The sequence below is a fragment of the Salvelinus alpinus genome, chromosome 16 (genome assembly GCF_045679555.1).
Source record: "Salvelinus alpinus chromosome 16, SLU_Salpinus.1, whole genome shotgun sequence".
Classification (NCBI taxonomy): domain Eukaryota; kingdom Metazoa; phylum Chordata; class Actinopteri; order Salmoniformes; family Salmonidae; genus Salvelinus; species Salvelinus alpinus.
In genome coordinates this window covers 20,814,852-20,832,021 of record NC_092101.1, presented here as the reverse complement: position 1 = coordinate 20,832,021, position 17,170 = coordinate 20,814,852, and the positions used below count along the sequence as shown (strand labels likewise).

At 41.8% G+C, this 17,170-nt stretch overlaps 2 protein-coding genes across 7 annotated transcripts in view; both read right to left on the bottom strand.

Moving 5' to 3' along the window:
• Positions 1-5,830, bottom strand: part of LOC139541101 (casein kinase I) — a 38,889-nt gene extending 33,059 nt beyond the window's left edge. For 4 of the 6 annotated variants that reach the window (XM_071345331.1, XM_071345333.1, XM_071345328.1 and 1 more), the window contains exons 1-2: positions 5,473-5,830; positions 1,838-2,600 (exon numbers count right to left, since the gene is read on the bottom strand). In XM_071345331.1, coding sequence (XP_071201432.1) covers positions 1,838-2,065 — 228 coding nt within the window. In that variant the 5' untranslated portion in view covers positions 2,066-2,600; positions 5,473-5,830. The other 2 variants (XM_071345332.1, XM_071345329.1) reach the window with 1 other exon arrangement.
• Positions 5,831-6,335: 505 nt separating this feature from the next.
• Positions 6,336-9,688, bottom strand: LOC139541099 (diencephalon/mesencephalon homeobox protein 1-B-like). Its single transcript, XM_071345326.1, has 4 exons — positions 9,548-9,688; positions 8,988-9,160; positions 8,585-8,760; positions 6,336-7,413 (listed from the first exon to the last, which is right to left on the bottom strand). Exons 2-4 carry the CDS (start codon positions 9,151-9,153, stop codon positions 6,961-6,963), a joined length of 795 nt encoding a protein of 264 aa, XP_071201427.1. The 5' UTR covers positions 9,154-9,160; positions 9,548-9,688; the 3' UTR covers positions 6,336-6,960.
• Between the last annotated feature and the right edge of the window lie 7,482 nt (positions 9,689-17,170).

The following is a 17,170-nucleotide window of genomic DNA, read 5'->3' as shown; positions in this document are numbered from 1 at the left end:
CGAAATCCTATGTCCTTGTGCATGAGGGGGAAGAACCCATGTTTGAGTGACCAGGGAGGGGAACGCACAAACATGTGGACAGCTGCACTAGACTGGAGGTCAGCCAGGGGAGCTAAAGCAAAACACACCACTCATGCCCAAACTTAGGTCAGAGGAGTTCACATGGGTCAAAGCCTCAGAGGAGAGGACACAAGTCAAACCAGCAGCACATAAAAGCCTAAAGTACCCTGGAGAAAAACAATCTTGCGGGCAGTAATGCCCAGTAACAGTTCAGTAATGCCATTATCTGTTGCCTGGCTGAACAGGTCCATGCTGCTTGCTAGCTGATGAGATCAATCAACGGGGCACAATGCCATTGCCCTAATTAGGAAAGGTGAGAGAGTAGCTAGCTAGTAACTACCACCATTGAAACAAATTATTTGGTTCACTTCAAATGTACTCATGGAGCAACAGTGATGTTACGGATGTTACGGAAATAATGCTAGAGCCGGATATAAAATGGACATGATGAGGATAAAAATACCCAAAACAGATGGAATGTTTCAGACAGAGAGGAGAAGCAGCGCAGCGGAGGATTTCAGAAGTAAAAGAGATTAAATTACAGCGCTAACCTCGGCTTTCAATGCGGTTAGCAAAGCCTTCAATATGTGTCTAGTCAGAGATAATGACCTCCCTGGGAGATACAAATGTAAAGATAATCATACACGGTCCAGTGTGGCTGTGTAGGTGTTGACGCCAAGCCCACACTCGAGTGCAGCGTTCCGACGCCATTTCTGACAAACAACCTCTCTCGTAGGGTGCAGAGTTACACCAAGGCCTTTTTCCAAGAGACTTCTAATTGGCAACTTTAAATGACCCCATTAAAACATATGGATATACCAGCGTTTACAGTGACATTCAGGCTTCTACATGACTGGAGGAAAACAGAAACTTAAAATGTTGCAGAGGAAGCTCAATTTCTGGCTGGCTTCCCTTCACCAATCAGAAAATAAATGAGTCTTGCCATTTCATGTGGTTTCCCAGACCCACGCTCTGTATATTGCAGAGGAAGCTCAATTTCTGGCCCGGCCTCCCTTCACCAATCAGAAAATAAATGGGTCTTGCCATTTCATGTGGTTTCCCAGACCCACTCTCTGCAGGCTGCAGAATTAAAATCTTGACTTGCAACCTCTGAGCCCCCTATGCTGGTTTACCCTGAGATTCCATTTCATCTTTGAGATAAAAGGTAAGAACCCTACTGTGTGTGTGTACATGCATGCACACATCACCATGAGACAGTACTGTAGTTGACTTGTTCTCATAGTGATATTGTGCAACAATTCCCTTACCTCCCTCAAGGAGTTCTAGTGGGCATTTCTCTGTCGTGTATATCATGACCTGGGAAGTTAATTATTTTTCCTTCTCTTTAATATAATACAAATTGAGCATGGTTGACTCATTAACAGTGCATGGGACCAAGCTACAGATAAGTAAATATTTTCCTGTGGGGGAAAGACACATTATCAGCACTAAAATGTTTCCTGTCTCTTAAAGGTCAACAAGTCATCAGGGGTGGGGTGTTCAGCTGCTGTAAGGAAACTGGATTCAAATACCTTGGCCAAACTACAGTAACACAAAAAAATAAAAAAAAATGAATGTCACAATGCAGCAAACCAATGGCAAGCTGCACTAGTTGTAGTGAAGTAGTGTAGAGGAATGTTAGATTGGAGGGGATGGCAAAATATAGACCTACAGTATGTAATTTGAAAAAGACAGTGGTGAGGATGATTAATGTAGGAGTGCATCCAAACAGAAACACACCACAGCCATGCCGTTTAGTCAAACATGTTGGCCTTACCAATTTGATGGCCACATATTCGTTGGTGTAGAGGTTCTTCCCCAGCCGCAGCTCTCCAAAATTGCCACAGCCAATCTTTTTTCCGACACGGAAGTTTGGGCCAACCATAAGAACCCCAGAGTTGGTCCCTGTACCCCGGCCCCCATGTCCAGTCCTGCTGCCAGCTGCCTTAGACATCTTTTTCCCTTCCTCTGTCTCTCCTTTACTCCCCTTCTTGTCAAAATCCATAAGCTTGTGATACCCTGGCCTCTCCACGATTACTCTCCGGCCATGCAAATCACAGAGGGGCCAAAACAACCAGGACTCTTAAGGGAGGGGGAAGGCGATACAAAGACAGAGGAAAGGTGTTGTATAGAAATATGCAGTGTATTAAAAGCCACTTCCACAGGGGTAAAACTGCAACCAAAACACACAGTATGTCTATCTGCCAATGTTGTACTGTCCCCTTCTTGTTTATGGTGGTCGACTCCTTTCTTCTCTGTTTGTCCAACTCCAGTCTCAGAGTAGCATGTCCCGGCCTGAAGTGGGCAGGTTGTGCTAGCATGCACCCACAAACACAACAAGCACTTGGAATCCCAGCTACTGGATCCACAACGCAGCTTGGCAACTTTCCCCGGAGCCCCTCATTGCGTCCTTCTGGTCACTCTTTGGTAATACAGCAGACATTTTTCATGTTCCAGTGCCACGGCGGAAGAGGCAATGGTGTAGGCAGAGTCAACAATGATGATGAGATACTGCAGTAGAGTTCTGTTAAGTTGGATATCTGAAAAACACAAACAAACTGAATTATCCCTTAGGTGTAACAATCCATTACAGAACATCTTGCCAAATACACATTTGCAGTGGTCAGATATCAATGACATGTCTTTTCTAATTGAAAGCCTTAAAAATGCAGCAATCTGCATGCAACAATAGTCTGAGATAGAATTTTATAAAGCCTAGTATGTTACTGGTAATTCATACATTTCTAGCCTGAAGTAGAAATGGGATCCATTTTCTGAGTGGTACATGCAGTGAATTCAATAAAGCAATCAATACGGGTGGAAACATCACATACTAGACTGAGTGTTGTGATGAGAACAATGCACCCCTTTCCAGGACGTATCATTTTGAATGTCCAAAAAACCAACACTATAGGGCTATGGCTTTGGACAAATGGTGTTCCTTGACTATTAGCTATAAAGACTATCAAACATGCCTGATTCACAGGAATGTAAAATTTGACAAATTCAACTGGAGTGTGCTACATAGCCTATGCCTTGGCACACTCATCCACAACCTCATCAATATATCAGTTTTCACTGGTAGTGTGATTTGACAGCCTTTGAATAGTTAATAGCATACATGGAGGTTTCTGTATAACCCTGAGGCCCAGCTTCCCTCCCTATCCTTCCCTTGGGAACTGTGATGTTGCTGATATTCATGGAGAGCAGGTAATGCCAGCAATATCAGCAGGCAGCTATGCTTTCCTCAGGAAATGCACTTAAACTGATCAATGACTGCCAAAATGCCTCTCCATCCTGATAGCCTGGAAAACTGATTCACATCAGTTAAGGGGATACATTGAAATGGAGAGGGCAAGCCAAAGGGCTTACCTATATAATATGTTCATCATTGAAATAGCATGTAAAGAAAGCAGTAACACACAACATTAACCAATTTAACTTGGCCAATACCCAGTGCAAGCTTTATGCAGTAGTAGAATAAACTCATTTACATTTACATTTACATTTAAGTCATTTAGCAGACGCTCTTATCCAGAGCGACTTACAAATTGGAAAGTTCATACATATTCATCCTGGTCCCCCCGTGGGGAATGAACCCACAACCCTGGCGTTGCAAGCGCCATGCTCTACCAACTGAGCCACACGGGACCATGAGTAGAATTACATGAGTAGAATAGGCTAAATGTAGGAATGTGTGTGCCTTCACCTGTGCAAAGACAAACAGAAGCATGTGTTCAGAGTAGATAAGGTCAATTATTAAAAATCACTGTATCCTCTATGTAGTTGGACAAGTCTTGGTCAATAAAAAGGTCAATCAATGAAATGGAAACGCCATTACTTGCTAAATGTATCCACCACCACAAATTATGAAATTGTGAGAGCCCTGAATACATGCTACTTCCATCTCAGTAATGTAAACAGAGTGGGGTAGCAAGTGAGGCTGGTTTTAATAGGAAAAACATATTTAAAACCGGACAGTAAAAATAAAATAATTTGAGTCAGTGTGCTGATACATCTATCTATCTATCTCCAACTGACTTTGTTTAACTGAGAAATTGAAAAGACACAGAACTTAACACTACAGTTGACTAACTAAACAGTTGAATATTATTGTCACATTTTTTTTACCTGGCATAAATTGCCAACGTGGTTATGAGTGTAACCACCGCCTTTCATACATAAATTAGCCAGCATGTGTTTACAATATAGTCATCATTCAAGCAATATAAAGATACTAACTAGCTATGAATAATATAGCCTATATGAACCGTTGCATTTAATCCTATTTGGTAGCCAATTTGACACTGAAGAAACAATAAATGCCTGGTCAAATGTTTGCGCGACTAATTTTCACGAGATGTTGTGTTTGCTAGCTATTTGCCTTAGTAACCTGCTATATTCTCTTTCCAAATAGTTGAGTCCTAACAGTAACAGACACACGAAACAATAACGTCTACAGTAACTTAGCTAACAAGTAAGATTAGTGACAAAATATAAAGCTAGCTTATGTGATGAAGACAACTCCACTGGTTAATGAAGGCCTCACATCGAGCTAGCTCGCTAATTTAGCTAGCTCATTATTTTCCTCGCGCAGAGTTCATGCTAGCTACCGAGTTATCTAGTCTGATTATATGGCAGTTGCTGTCAGTTGTGTGGCCCATTTAGGAAAGGTAGCTTAACCTGGTACCCGTACGAAGAGGACAATGCTTGTGATCAGTCTGTAGTTTCCATATTTTTCTACTTGTTAACTCCGTAAATACTCCGCAGAAGTTAAAGAAACGGGAGTCAGATTTTTTTTTTAATCAAATCGTTACAGACTTGCAAGCGAGATAGCTACCGTACCGTCCGTAGTGCTACCTAGCTAACGTTAGCGAACTAGCTACTACTAGCGTGCTGAGGTGAGGTAGCTGACGTGTAATTGGCCAATACTGATACATTATCACCAGCTTGTTTTATTGTCAAACTATTCAAATTGATGATTAGTTAGCTACTCATCGAACATATCCTGGCCTACTAGCTACTTGTTCCCAAAACACACTGATCAGTCACGTACTAGCTAACGTTAGCAAGCTAATGCCGAGTAGAACAAGCTAAAACTGCATACAACATCAAATATTCATTGCCATAACCTTAATTACACATTAATCAAGGCAAACCCTTATATTATTGCAAACACATTATACGAAGTACGTAAAAGCGAATTAACAAAGTGCATTTCACCTAAATTAGCTGCGTTTGTTTTCAGTTCCCAAACATAACATCCGTGGGCAACTCCTTAATCCCTACAACATAAATCCAGTTTGTAGCTAGCTCTTTCCTTAGCTAGGTCGTTAATTTACGGCTAAATGCGATTGCCTTCGGAAAAAACTCCCCCACTTAACCATGTATCATCAAAGAAACGTATTTTACCTGTCAACGTGTATTTTCAAAGTGGACGTATCAACATGGTCATATATTTACGAGATTTTATCTCTTCTCCCTCGCTAGGTCTTGCTGTCTCTTTAAGTCTCCCAGACGATAAGCAAGCATTCAGCGTCATCTTTCACTCCTACCGTTATCCTTGCGCTGGTAAACTAGCGCACCTTGCTTGAAGAATAGGACCAAAAGCCATACAGCTCAATAACCCATGAAAATAGTCGAGTGTGGATGCTGTGGCTCAGTTTCCAGCTATACAATTTATGAAGCACAAATTCTGAGCTTTTGTGAACTACTGGACTGTCATTTGGTAAAGCATAGCAAAATCATGAAACATCAAGAGCATTTGTTTGTCTAACTTTGGTGTCTTGAGGGGGCTATATAACGTACTAGACATACAAGTAATTGGCATGTCCTACTGATTTACACAGCATGAGAATTTGGTAAAATATTTCCTCCTCTGCCATGACCCTTATTTCAATCATTTATTGTGCTTTTGACTAGTATATTAGTTCAATCTAACAATCTTCAATCTGAAGCTCTATAGTTGATGTGTGCTGTAGGCCTAAAATCACCATCTGCTACCTCTGGTCACCTGGCTGGTAGCCTCCCGTGCCAGGCTTATTGGGTGTCCTGACACAGGGGTATCTGGTTGGCACTCCCTCCCTGCAAAGAATCTGTTGGAGCACATCCCAGTCATTTACCTTCTGTTCTAACACCTTGACCAACCATTGCTTGAGTTATTGCCTTCTTCTGCCCTAGACCAGACCCAAACTCAACTGGGTTATTATTTTTCTATTTGCAAAAAGATACAAATGGAAACTAAAAAGATTCAAAATAATTGTATTGACACAAAGTTTAATTATAATTTTATTGTGTATTACCATGAAGTTAATGTAGGATAGGCCTAAAGATTCACTGGGGCGGCAGGTTGCCTAGTGGTTAGAGCATTGGGCCAGTAACTGAAAAGTTGCTGGATCGAATCCCTGAGCTGACAAGGTAAAAATCTGTCATTCTGCCCCTGAATAAGGCAGTTAACCAACTGTTCCCCGGTAGGCCATCATTGTAAATAAGAATTTGTTCTTAACTGACTTGCCTAGTTAAATATATATTTTTTAAATCATACCTTGAGACATTACAGAAAATTGTCTTGAACAAATGAATATATGATGTGAAAAAAGTGCCCGAAATCACATCTCAATTCTCTATTCTCCTAAGTGCTTGTCATAAGTGGGTAAAAACTGACTGTAACATCTCTATGCAAATGAAGTATGTACCAATCCACTCCTGATTGCGATCAACATACCTTGAGTGTTTCTTAATCAATCTAATCATCTACAGACATAATCACTTGTCAGAGGTCCTTCACACATACATACAGATGTACAGTGTCAAAGTATACAATCAGTAGTTTATGTGTCCGTATTGATACTAGTGCACCAGTGTACCAGTCCCTTTTTGCCATCACACACTGTAGAGAAGTTAAAGACCCAGGTTGGGGTGGGGTACAGCTTTACTGGGAAAGAAAGTCTGAAGGGAAAGGCTGCAGTTTTTACCAACCGGTGGGGCAACTCCTAAGCTGTGTTGCTGTAAAATGGGCCAGAATTTGGGGGTGAAATGTAGGCCAGCTGACAGCATCCCTAAAGCATGATGATGTGGAAGGTGGTTCCGCTCTCCATACACAAAGGGAAAAACGGGAGGATAATGTAATCTTGTGTGGACCTGAGTTGCAATGGCGTCTCCAGGACAAGAAATGGTGGGAGCATCACTGACTTCACAGAGAGGAGCGAATTTGCTTTGTGTTTTGGAGTCCTTAGTAGTGCTCTCTTCCCCTCCTTCCTTGGTCTGATGTGGTTCCTCCAGGCTTTGCTCTCTGCGAAGAGGGGAGCATCGCTGTCCCTTACGAAGCTTTGCTCTTCTGTTCTTGAACCACACCTGGAGGAGCATATTATTTAGTTATTGGTGAAGGGTTGAAGTGTTTATAAAGCTTTTAAAAAGTTATATCTAAAAGCACTACAGTTTTATATACAGTTCCTTTCAGGAAAGTATTTAGACCCCTTGACTTTTTCCACATTTTGTTACATTACAGCCTTATTCTAAAATGTATTAAATTGTTTTTTCCCCCCTCACACAATACCCCATAATGACTAAGCACATTTTTGCTCATTTATACAAAATAAAAATTAAACATATCTCATTTACATAAGTATTCAGACCCTTTACTCTGTACTTTGTTGAAGCACCTTTGGCAGCAATGAAAGCATCTTGGGTGTGACGCTACAAGCTTGGCACACCTGTATTTTGGGAGTTTCTCCCATTCCTCTCTGCAGATCCTCTCAAGCTCGGTCAGGTTGGATGGGGAGAGTTGTGCACAGCTATTTTCACCTCCCTGACCAAGGCCCTTCTACTCCGATTGCTCAGTTTGGCCGGGTGCCCAGCTCTAGGAAGAGTCTTGGTGGTTACAAACTTTTTCCATTTAAGAATGATGGAGGCCACTGTGTTCTTGGGGACCTTCAATACTGCAGAAATGTTTTGGTACCCTTCCCCAGATATGTGCCTCGACACAATCCTGTCTCGGAGCTCTACGGACAATTCCTTCGACCTTTTGGCTTGGTGTTTGCTCTGTCATGCAGGTGTGTGCCTTTTCAAATCATGTCCAATCAATTGAATTTACCAGAGGTGGACTCCAATCAAGTTGATGAAACATCTCAAGGATGATCAATGGAAACAGGATACACCCGAGGTCAATTTCAAGTCTCATAGCAAAGGGTGTAACGAATTATGTAAATAAGGTATTTCTATTTTTTATTTTTAATACATTTGCAAACATTTCAAAACACCTGTTTTTGCTTTGTCATTATCTGGTATTGTGTGTAGATTGCTGATAAATATTAATAAATAATAATAATAATAATACAAATATTTAATACATTTTCGAATAAGGCTGTAACGTAACAAAATGTGGAAAAAGTCAAGGGGTCTGAATACTTTCCGAAGGCGCTGTATATTACAAGAATAACGTTAGTAAAAGCAGCAGTTCAAATAAATATTATGAATGAATGAATGCACACAGGCTGGTCCTTTTTGAAGAGCGACCTTTACTGACCTGAATGCGAGCTTCAGGCAGGTTGACGCAGACAGCCAGTCTTTCTCTCATGCTTACATCAGGGTACTGGGTCTGTTGGAAGGCTTTCTCTAGAGCCTGTAGCTGGGACACAGTGAAGGCTGTGCGGCTCCGACGCTGCTTTTGCTGGTTCCCATAACGGGCCTCCAGGATCAACTCTGTGGGGACAGAGGAAAAGCCACAACAAGATTAGTGGTGAAACAGCCAGCCAGTTGGCATTTCAGATGTCGGGCTAAATGTGAAAATACCAGCATTTTGGCAGTCTACAAATGTTTTTTAATGTTTTTTTTTGTGTGTGTGTGAAAAATGTTGCCACCTGCATTTGTTTGATTGCATGCATCGATTGCAGACACTGTCATAAATTAAAGTAGTCTAGTCTAAATACCTGCAAGTCTTTCGGCAACAGAGAACGTGTTAACCGAGGAGGGATTGGCCAATGAATAAACCTGGTACTGGTCTGCCATCTGGTGGTGGTCGAAACAGACGGAGTTGAAGCTGTGTAGAGGATAGACTCCACTGTTGGATCCCCCGCAGAAATTCAAAGCATTCATAGCGCCCCTAAATTAATATAGACAAAATAACAGTTTTTATTTTATTGGCCTTACACCATAATAACTAAGCATACAATTTCGCCTATATAGCTTATTGTACATGTAGGACGCTTGCACTGTGCAAAATTGCACGGTGCAATTTTGATTTACAGTCTAAACTCACTTCAAAAATTAAAAAATACAGGACAAACGGTAAATATACATTTCCAACTTTCTTGATAGTTCAAGGTAATTGAAAGTTATTCTTCTCTAAGCATAAACCATTGCCACTTGATTTAGTGGGAATCTGCTGCAGTAGGCTACCAACATACAACTATTTTCAAAATACAGATCAGACAAAAAGAATATATTCCAGTGATGAAGTGTGTAAAAATTCCAGTATTTTTTATTTTACCTGAAAGCTCACAAAACAGCAGAAATGTAACCGATTCTCGTGCACTTTAGAGGCAAAGAGGTCCACCTATACAGTCCAATACTTTCGAAATGCAGGCCTTATCCTCGTCCACCACAGCATGGATCTAATTCTCTGAAAACCATTCTCACCCACCGACCCACGACTATTTAAGAAGCATTTACTCCAGCTCCCCTCAACCATTAGCCAATAGAAAGAAAGGTATTAGCCTGGATTAGGTGGGATGAGGGAAAAGAGGGGGGTCCAAGGGCTCAAGTTTTTGAAACTATTGAACTTGGGGAGATTTACGCAAAGGATCCCCCCACAATAAACGAGCGTTTCACTCCCTCCCGTTAAAACAATTAAAACAATGTGGTCTGCTAATCTCTGAGGCAGCCCAGATTAAAATAACAGCCTTTGATTGTCCCCTGTTCTCAGCCTCCTTTCTCCTAAACTCCCTGCTTTGTCAATCTCTACTTGGAGGGGGTTTGCTTTGCGGTTTGTTTTGCTAACAGACTCCATATTTTGCCCATAAACTGTCAGCCTATGAAATAAAATCTAGACATTGGCCATTAAAACCAATTTCCTAAGGTTCAACTAAACCAGATTCAAGATCTCTTCAAAGAGAACTATTATCCCACCACAATAAGGAAAATAATTAAACAATTAAGTTTTCCATATTATTGTGCTTTGCCACATTGTCACACTCAAATAATTAAAAACAACATGCAAATGTTTTATTCATAATTTGCATGTAGGTTAGATGGAGTGTTTTTTCAGTAGCACTTGCATAGAACTCACAGCACTTATATATTTTTCACAAATGCAGTATTGTGAAAGTAGGCTGTTGAATGGCACACCCTGAAAATCTTTCCAGCCTGCTCTCATAGACTAGACGTAAGGTAGTAAATGTAAATCTAGGACACTCAAATTAGTATGATATGGTTACATTTGGTATGGTTAGATAACACAGAATCTTACTTAAGGAAAAAACAAAGGTAAGGTTGTTGGTCAATGGGTGAATCTCATCAGGGACAACTTTAGCATTTTAGTTCAACTACTTACTACTTTTTAGCTACTTAAAATAAATAATAATAAGTATACTTCTAACCCATATCCCAGTGCTTAATTTGAGCTGGATCCTGCCGGAACAGGATCCGGCATCTCTCAGATTTGACTTGGTTCGTTCCGGCACCTATTTGCCTGGATCCGGTTCCTCTCGCGGCATGATTTATTAATTGAAAACATTATTTTTTAAAAGCGACCAGAGTTAAATCAAGTTGTCTCCTCGTTATTTCTCCCGCCCCCTAGAAAAACCATAACGTAAAAGTGCAGGGATCCTTCTGTGTAATCACCCTATCCTGCCACACTGATTCCAGACCTGCTCTTCGCTGTGTATCCACCGACATAGTGCTTGGAGCAGGTGCAATTTGGACGAAGGCTCAGTTCAAGAACAAGCAAACTTATAACCCCTGGCTTGTCATGCAAATTTCAAAGCTGGGCTGTACAACATGCAAAAAGGTAGGGAGCTTGGGTCTAGAAAAGACTGGTAGACAAGCCTAAAGAGGACACCCAGGTTATAGTTAACACTCAAAATGAAAAAATAGACACTACAGCCAGTGTTCCAAACAGCCTTACAAGGAGGCTAACCATCACAGCAACATTTCTTGCTTTGAGCAAGAAATTGACTGTCAGGAGTAAAATGGACTTGACATGGGGAGAGACGTTGTGGAAGGTTTTGAAAACTAAGGTAGGAACATATTTTTCCTTTACAAACTTGTTCTGTACTGTGAAGTTAATCTGAATATGTGCTTCATGTTATCACATAGGCAGGAGGTCTATATATTCTCATATGCGTGTTCTGCTAAAAAACAGCTAATTTTCCTCTCTGCCCCATGGCAAAATGAGTAGAATTGCATAAAATTAGGGTACGCACATATAGGTAAGCAGACCATCCCTGCTATAGACTATACGTATGGCGGGTGTTCTGCAGTGATGTCTAAAATGCTGCAAATGAATCAGCACCTTGGAGAGCGCTGTCCGTTTCACCAACATAGATAGTAGGATACTTGGGTGTTCACTCTGTCCTCTGCGCTGCTGCATTGTGTTTGTCACTTTCTCATGCGTTCCTGTATCACAGAGCCGCCTCGATAACCCCCTCTCGCTCTCGCTATGTGTTCAAATTAAGCACTGCCTTACCCTAACCTTAACCGTTTAACCTAACACCTAACCCTAACTCTAACACCTAACACCGAACCCTAACCCTAACACCTAACACCTAACATCTAACCCTAACCCTAATCCCTAGCCTATCTAACCCTAACCCTAACCCTAACACCTAACTCTAACCCTAACACCTAACCCTAACCCTAATCCCTAGCCTACCTAACGTTAGCCACCTAGCCACCTAGTTAACTACTGTTAATTCCAACAAATTGTAATTCGTAACATATTATACGAAATGGCGGACATCCACAAATGAATACATACAGTGCATTAGGAAAGTATTCAGACCCCTTCACTTTTCCGCATTTTGTTACATTAAAGTCTTATTTGAAAATGGATCAAATAAAACATTTTCCTCATCAATCTACACACAATACCCCATAATGACAAAGCAAAAACAGGTTTTTAGACATTTTTGCAAATGTATTACAAATAAAAAACAGAAATAACTAAATAAGTATTCAGACCCTTTGCTATGAGACTTGAAATTGAGCTCAGGTGCATCCTGTTTCCATTGATCATCCTTGAGATGTTTCTACAACTTGATTGGAGTCCACCTGTGGTAAATTGAATTGATTGGACATGATTTGGAAAGGCACACACCTGCCTATATAAGGTCCCACAGTTGACAGGGCATGTCAGAGTAAAAACCAAGCCACAAGGTCGAAGGAATTGTCCGTAGAGCTCCGAGACATGATTGTGTGGGAACAGATCTGGGGAAGGGTACCAAAACATTTCTGCAGCATTGAAGGTCCCCAAGAACACAGTGGCCTCCATCATTCTTAAATGGACAAATTTTGGAACCACCAAGACTCTTCCTAGAGCTGGCAGCCCTGCCAAACTGAGCAATCAGGAAGAAGGGCCTTGGTCAGGGAGGTGACCAAGAACCCGATGGTCACTCTAACAGAGCTCCAGAGTTCCTCTGTGGAGATGGGAGAACCTTCCAGAAGGACAACCATCTCTGCAGCACTCCACCAATCAGGCCTTTGTGGTAGAGTGGCCAGACGGAAGCCCCTCCTCAGTAAAAGGCACATGATAAGACAATTACTAATATGGAAATCACAGTCCACCTAACAAAGTTTATTTATTCTCTCACCAAAGTCCTGGCATACAGTACCAGTGCATTGTGACCCATTCCAAATTATAAACCGGTGGTTCAAACCCTGAATGCTGATTGGCTGAAAGCTGTGGTATATCAGACCCTATACCACAGGTATGACAAAACATTTCCTGATATTGTTTTAATTACATTGGTAACCAGTTTTATAGCAGTAGGGCACCTCTGGGGTTTGTAGTATATGGCCAATATACCACGGCTAGCGGCTGTGTCCAGGGGCAGCCGTTCTTAGTGCATAAGAACAGCCATTAGCCGTGGTATACTGGCCATATACCGCACCCCCTAATGCCGTATTGCTTAATTATAACACTCTCCAATAAAATAATCTCAAATAACCTAACTCTAGCTTTTGGCTGACGGGTTTGGACATGTAAATTCCACTAAGGTTTTGGCAGAGGGTGGAAAGGCAAAGCAATCAGAGTGAGAGATTATGCCACGGGTATCAGTTGTGTCCCAGAGACTGAGGGTGTTTTACCCTAACACAGGGTTTCACAAACTCAGTCCTGGGGCCCCCCCTGAGTGCACGTTTTGGTTTTTGATGAAGAGTTGGTTATTTGAATCAGCTGTGTAGTGCTAGAGCAAAATCCACCGGGAAAGGGGGGTGGGGGGGGGGGGGGCAGGGCCAAGTTTGTGAAACCCTAGGCTAACACACACCAAATACATCAGCCAAATACAGTCAGGAGAGGAGAACCCATTACCACAGAAAAAGAACACAGCATATTTGCAGGTGTTAAAATCTCGGTGTTGAGGTATAAAGTGTCGTGAGTGTTATATCTGAGTGCTGATTCCAGTGGGGCTAACCCCAGTGAGACTGAAATTGACGACACTTGCAGAGAATAAATTAAGTGTTATTTGAATTCACAGTATAATGTTTTTTTCTCAGGTCAGTTGACTGAGAACACATTTTCCGCAACAACCTGGGGAATAGTCACAGAGGATGGTATGAGGGCCAGATTGGGAATTTAGCCAGGACACCAGGGTTAACACCACTACTCTTACAATAAGTGCCATGGGATCTTTTGTGACCACAGAGAGTCAGGACACCTGTTTAACATCCCATCTGAAAGACAGAACCCTATACAGGGCCCTGGGGAACTGGGATATATTTCTTAGGCCAGAGGAAAGGGTGCTTCCTACTCAAATCAAATTGTATTGGCGCTCCAACATCACTTCCAACAGCAACTGGTCTCCCATCCAGGGACTGACCAGGACCAACCCTGCTTAGCTTCAGAGGCAAGCCAGCAGTGGGATGCAGGGTGGTATGCTGCTGGTTTTTATCAACACTTTGTTAATTTCCATTAATTCTTTCAGAGTGAAAAATTAATGGGAGGGGGCTCAAAATATATATCCCAGCATGAAACTAAGAAGATGACTTCCAAAGAGTGGCTGGGGAACCAATAGATGCGTCAACTTCGGGACACACTCGTGACTTGAATGATGCAATTCAGTTTCCACTTTTAAATACTAAAACAAGCGTGAAATTCGAATTAACAAATCCCCCTGTCATTTTACAAAATATAAACCTTAGTAACAGCTAAACATTTCATTTGGGAGGTATTTCATCTGTTACATGTGTCAAATCTCAAAATCAGACAATAACAAATGGATGTGGCATATAATTAATCACACCTCTCCATTTCTTTTGTATTACCATGCACAACCTCCAAACATATTACGGTGCATGTGAGGTGTGCATGAACACGCAAATAAGGGCAAAGGGGAAGGGACTGATTTTGGCGATAACTAACACAGTCATGGGCAGGTAACTCTAACATTCACTCGAAAGGTACCCTGGGAAATATGCAAATAAGACTTTGCACCATACAGTCTTAAAACAACACTCCCTAGAAATACTGTAAGACTACATCTTGTGACAACCCTCCCACTCTGTCTGCCATATTCTCTCTTTGCTCTTGTCTCCTTATTAGGATGCCGGTAGGCGGAGTTGAGAGGGTCGTCAGCTACATGGGAAACACCTGGGCCCGGGTGTGTCCCAGGATAAATAGACCTCTTCCACATTATTTGGGGAGACTCTCTCCATGCAGACACCGTCATAGATTTTGTTGTGGTATTTTTGTGGCCTTTTGGTTGTTTGCTTTAGCACCTTTCAACACCCTGCATTATCACATTTATGGAAGCAAAACACTCACTTACACTACTGATTACTGATTACACACACCATTGTTAATTGCATTTAGGTTACCTTAGTTAATAAATATATTTTGTTATTCCTTATCTCCATGTTGTCTCCCTTTTGTTACGGGCTTTGAGCCGGTTCGTGACAACGTGTTATTTTCTTACACATAGAAATAGTAACTGCATCAGCTCTAATAAAGTGCTAATTTAAGTAGGAATATGCAACACCCATGGTGTTAGGAACCCAGCACTCTGTTAGTTATCAACACTTTGAAGAGTGTTAGTTCAACACTATATTGGTGAGTCACATATAATTTCTAAGAATTGTTGAATTTCACACTGTAGGTGTTAAAATTCTGATCTCAAATACAGTGCATTCGGGAAAGTACTCAGCCCCTTGACTTTTTCCACATTTTGTTACGTTACAGCCTTATTCTAATATTGATTAAATAGTTTTTTCCCCTCGTCAATCTACACACAATACCTCATAATGACAAAGCAAAAACAGGTTTTTAGAAACATTACATTTACATAAGTATTCAGACCCTTTACTCAGTACTTTTTTGAAGCACCTTTGGCAGCGATTACAGCCTTGAATCTTCTTGGTTATGACGATACAAGCTTGGCACACCTATATTTGGGGAGTTTCTCCCATTCCTCTCTGCAGATACTCTCAAGCTCTGTCAGGTTGGATGGGGAGTGTTGCTGCACAGCTATTTTCAGGTCTCTCCAGAGATGTTAGATCGGGTTCAAATCCCACCTCTGGCTGGGCCGTTCAAGGACATTCAGAGACTTGTTCCGAAGCCACTCTTGCGTTGTCTTGGCTGTGTGCTTACTGTCATTGTCCTATTGGAGGTTGAACCGTCACCCCATTCTGTGTTCCTGAGTGCTCTGGAGCAGGTTTTCATCAAGGATCTCTCTACATTGCTCCGTTAATCTTTGACTCGACCCTGTCTAGTCTCCCAATCCCTGCCGCTGAAAAACATCCCCACAGCATGATGCTGCCACCACCAACTTTCACTGTAGGGATGGCGCCAGGTTTCCTCCAGACATGACATTCAGGCCAAAGAGTTCAATCTTGGTTTCATCAGACCAGAGAATCTTGTTTATCATGGTCTGAGAGTCTTCAGTTGCCTTTTGGCAAGCTCCAAGCGGGCTGTCATGTGCCTTTTACTGAGGAGTGGCTTCCGTCTGGCCACTCTACCATAAAGGCCTGATTGGTGGTTGATTGGCCTGATTGGCGGAGTGCTGAAGAGATGGTTGTCCTTCTGGAAGGTTCTCCCATCTCCACAGAGGAGCTCTGTCAAAGTGACAATCAGGTTCTTGGTCACCTCCCTGACCAAGGCCCTTCTCCTCCGATTGCTCAGTTTGGTCAAGCAGCCAGCTCTAGGAAGAGTCTTGGTGGTTCCAAACTTCTTCCATTTAAGAATGATGGAGGCCACTGTGTTCTTGGGGCGCTTCAATGCTGCAGAAATGTTTTGGTACCCTTCCCCAAAACTGTGCCTCGACACAATCCTGTCTCGGAGCTCTACGGGCAATTCCTTTGACCTCATGGCTTGGTTTTTGCTCAGACATGCACTGTCAACTGTGAGACCTTATATAGACAGGTGTGTACCTTTCCAAATCATGTCCAATCAATTCAATTTACCACAGGTGTACTCCAATCAAGTTGTAGAAACAACTCAAGGATGATCAGTGGAAACAGGATGCACCTGAGCTCAATTTCAAGTCTTATAGCAAAGGGTCTGAATACTTACAGTTGAAGTCGGAAGTTTACATACACCTTAGCCACATTTAAACTTAGGTTTTCACAATTCCTGACATTTAATCTTAGTAAAATTTGTTTTAAGAATGTGAAATGTCAGAATAATAGTAGAGAGAATGATTTATTTCAGCTTTTATTTCTTTCATCACATTCCCAGTGGGTCAGAAGTTTACATTCACTCAATTAGTATTTGGTAGCATTGCCTTTAAATTGTTTAACTTGGGTCAAACGTTTTGGGTAGCTTTCCACAAGCTTCCCACAATAAGTTGGGTGAATTTTGGCCCATTCCTCCTGACAGAGCTGGTGTAACTGAGTCAGGTTTGTAGGCTTCCTTGCTTGCACACACTTTTTCAGTTCTGCCCACAAATTTTCTATAGGATTG

Coding starts and splice junctions, on each gene's coding strand:
- LOC139541099 (XM_071345326.1), bottom strand. CDS start 9,153: ATGAATGCTTTGAATTTCTGCGGGGGATCCAACAGTGGAGTCTATCCT. Junction 8,761..8,987: donor TGTTGCCGAAAGACTTGCAG/GTATTTAGACTA, acceptor CTGTCCCCACAG/AGTTGATCCTGGAGGCCCGT. Junction 7,414..8,584: donor TGCCTGAAGCTCGCATTCAG/GTCAGTAAAGGT, acceptor ATGCTCCTCCAG/GTGTGGTTCAAGAACAGAAG.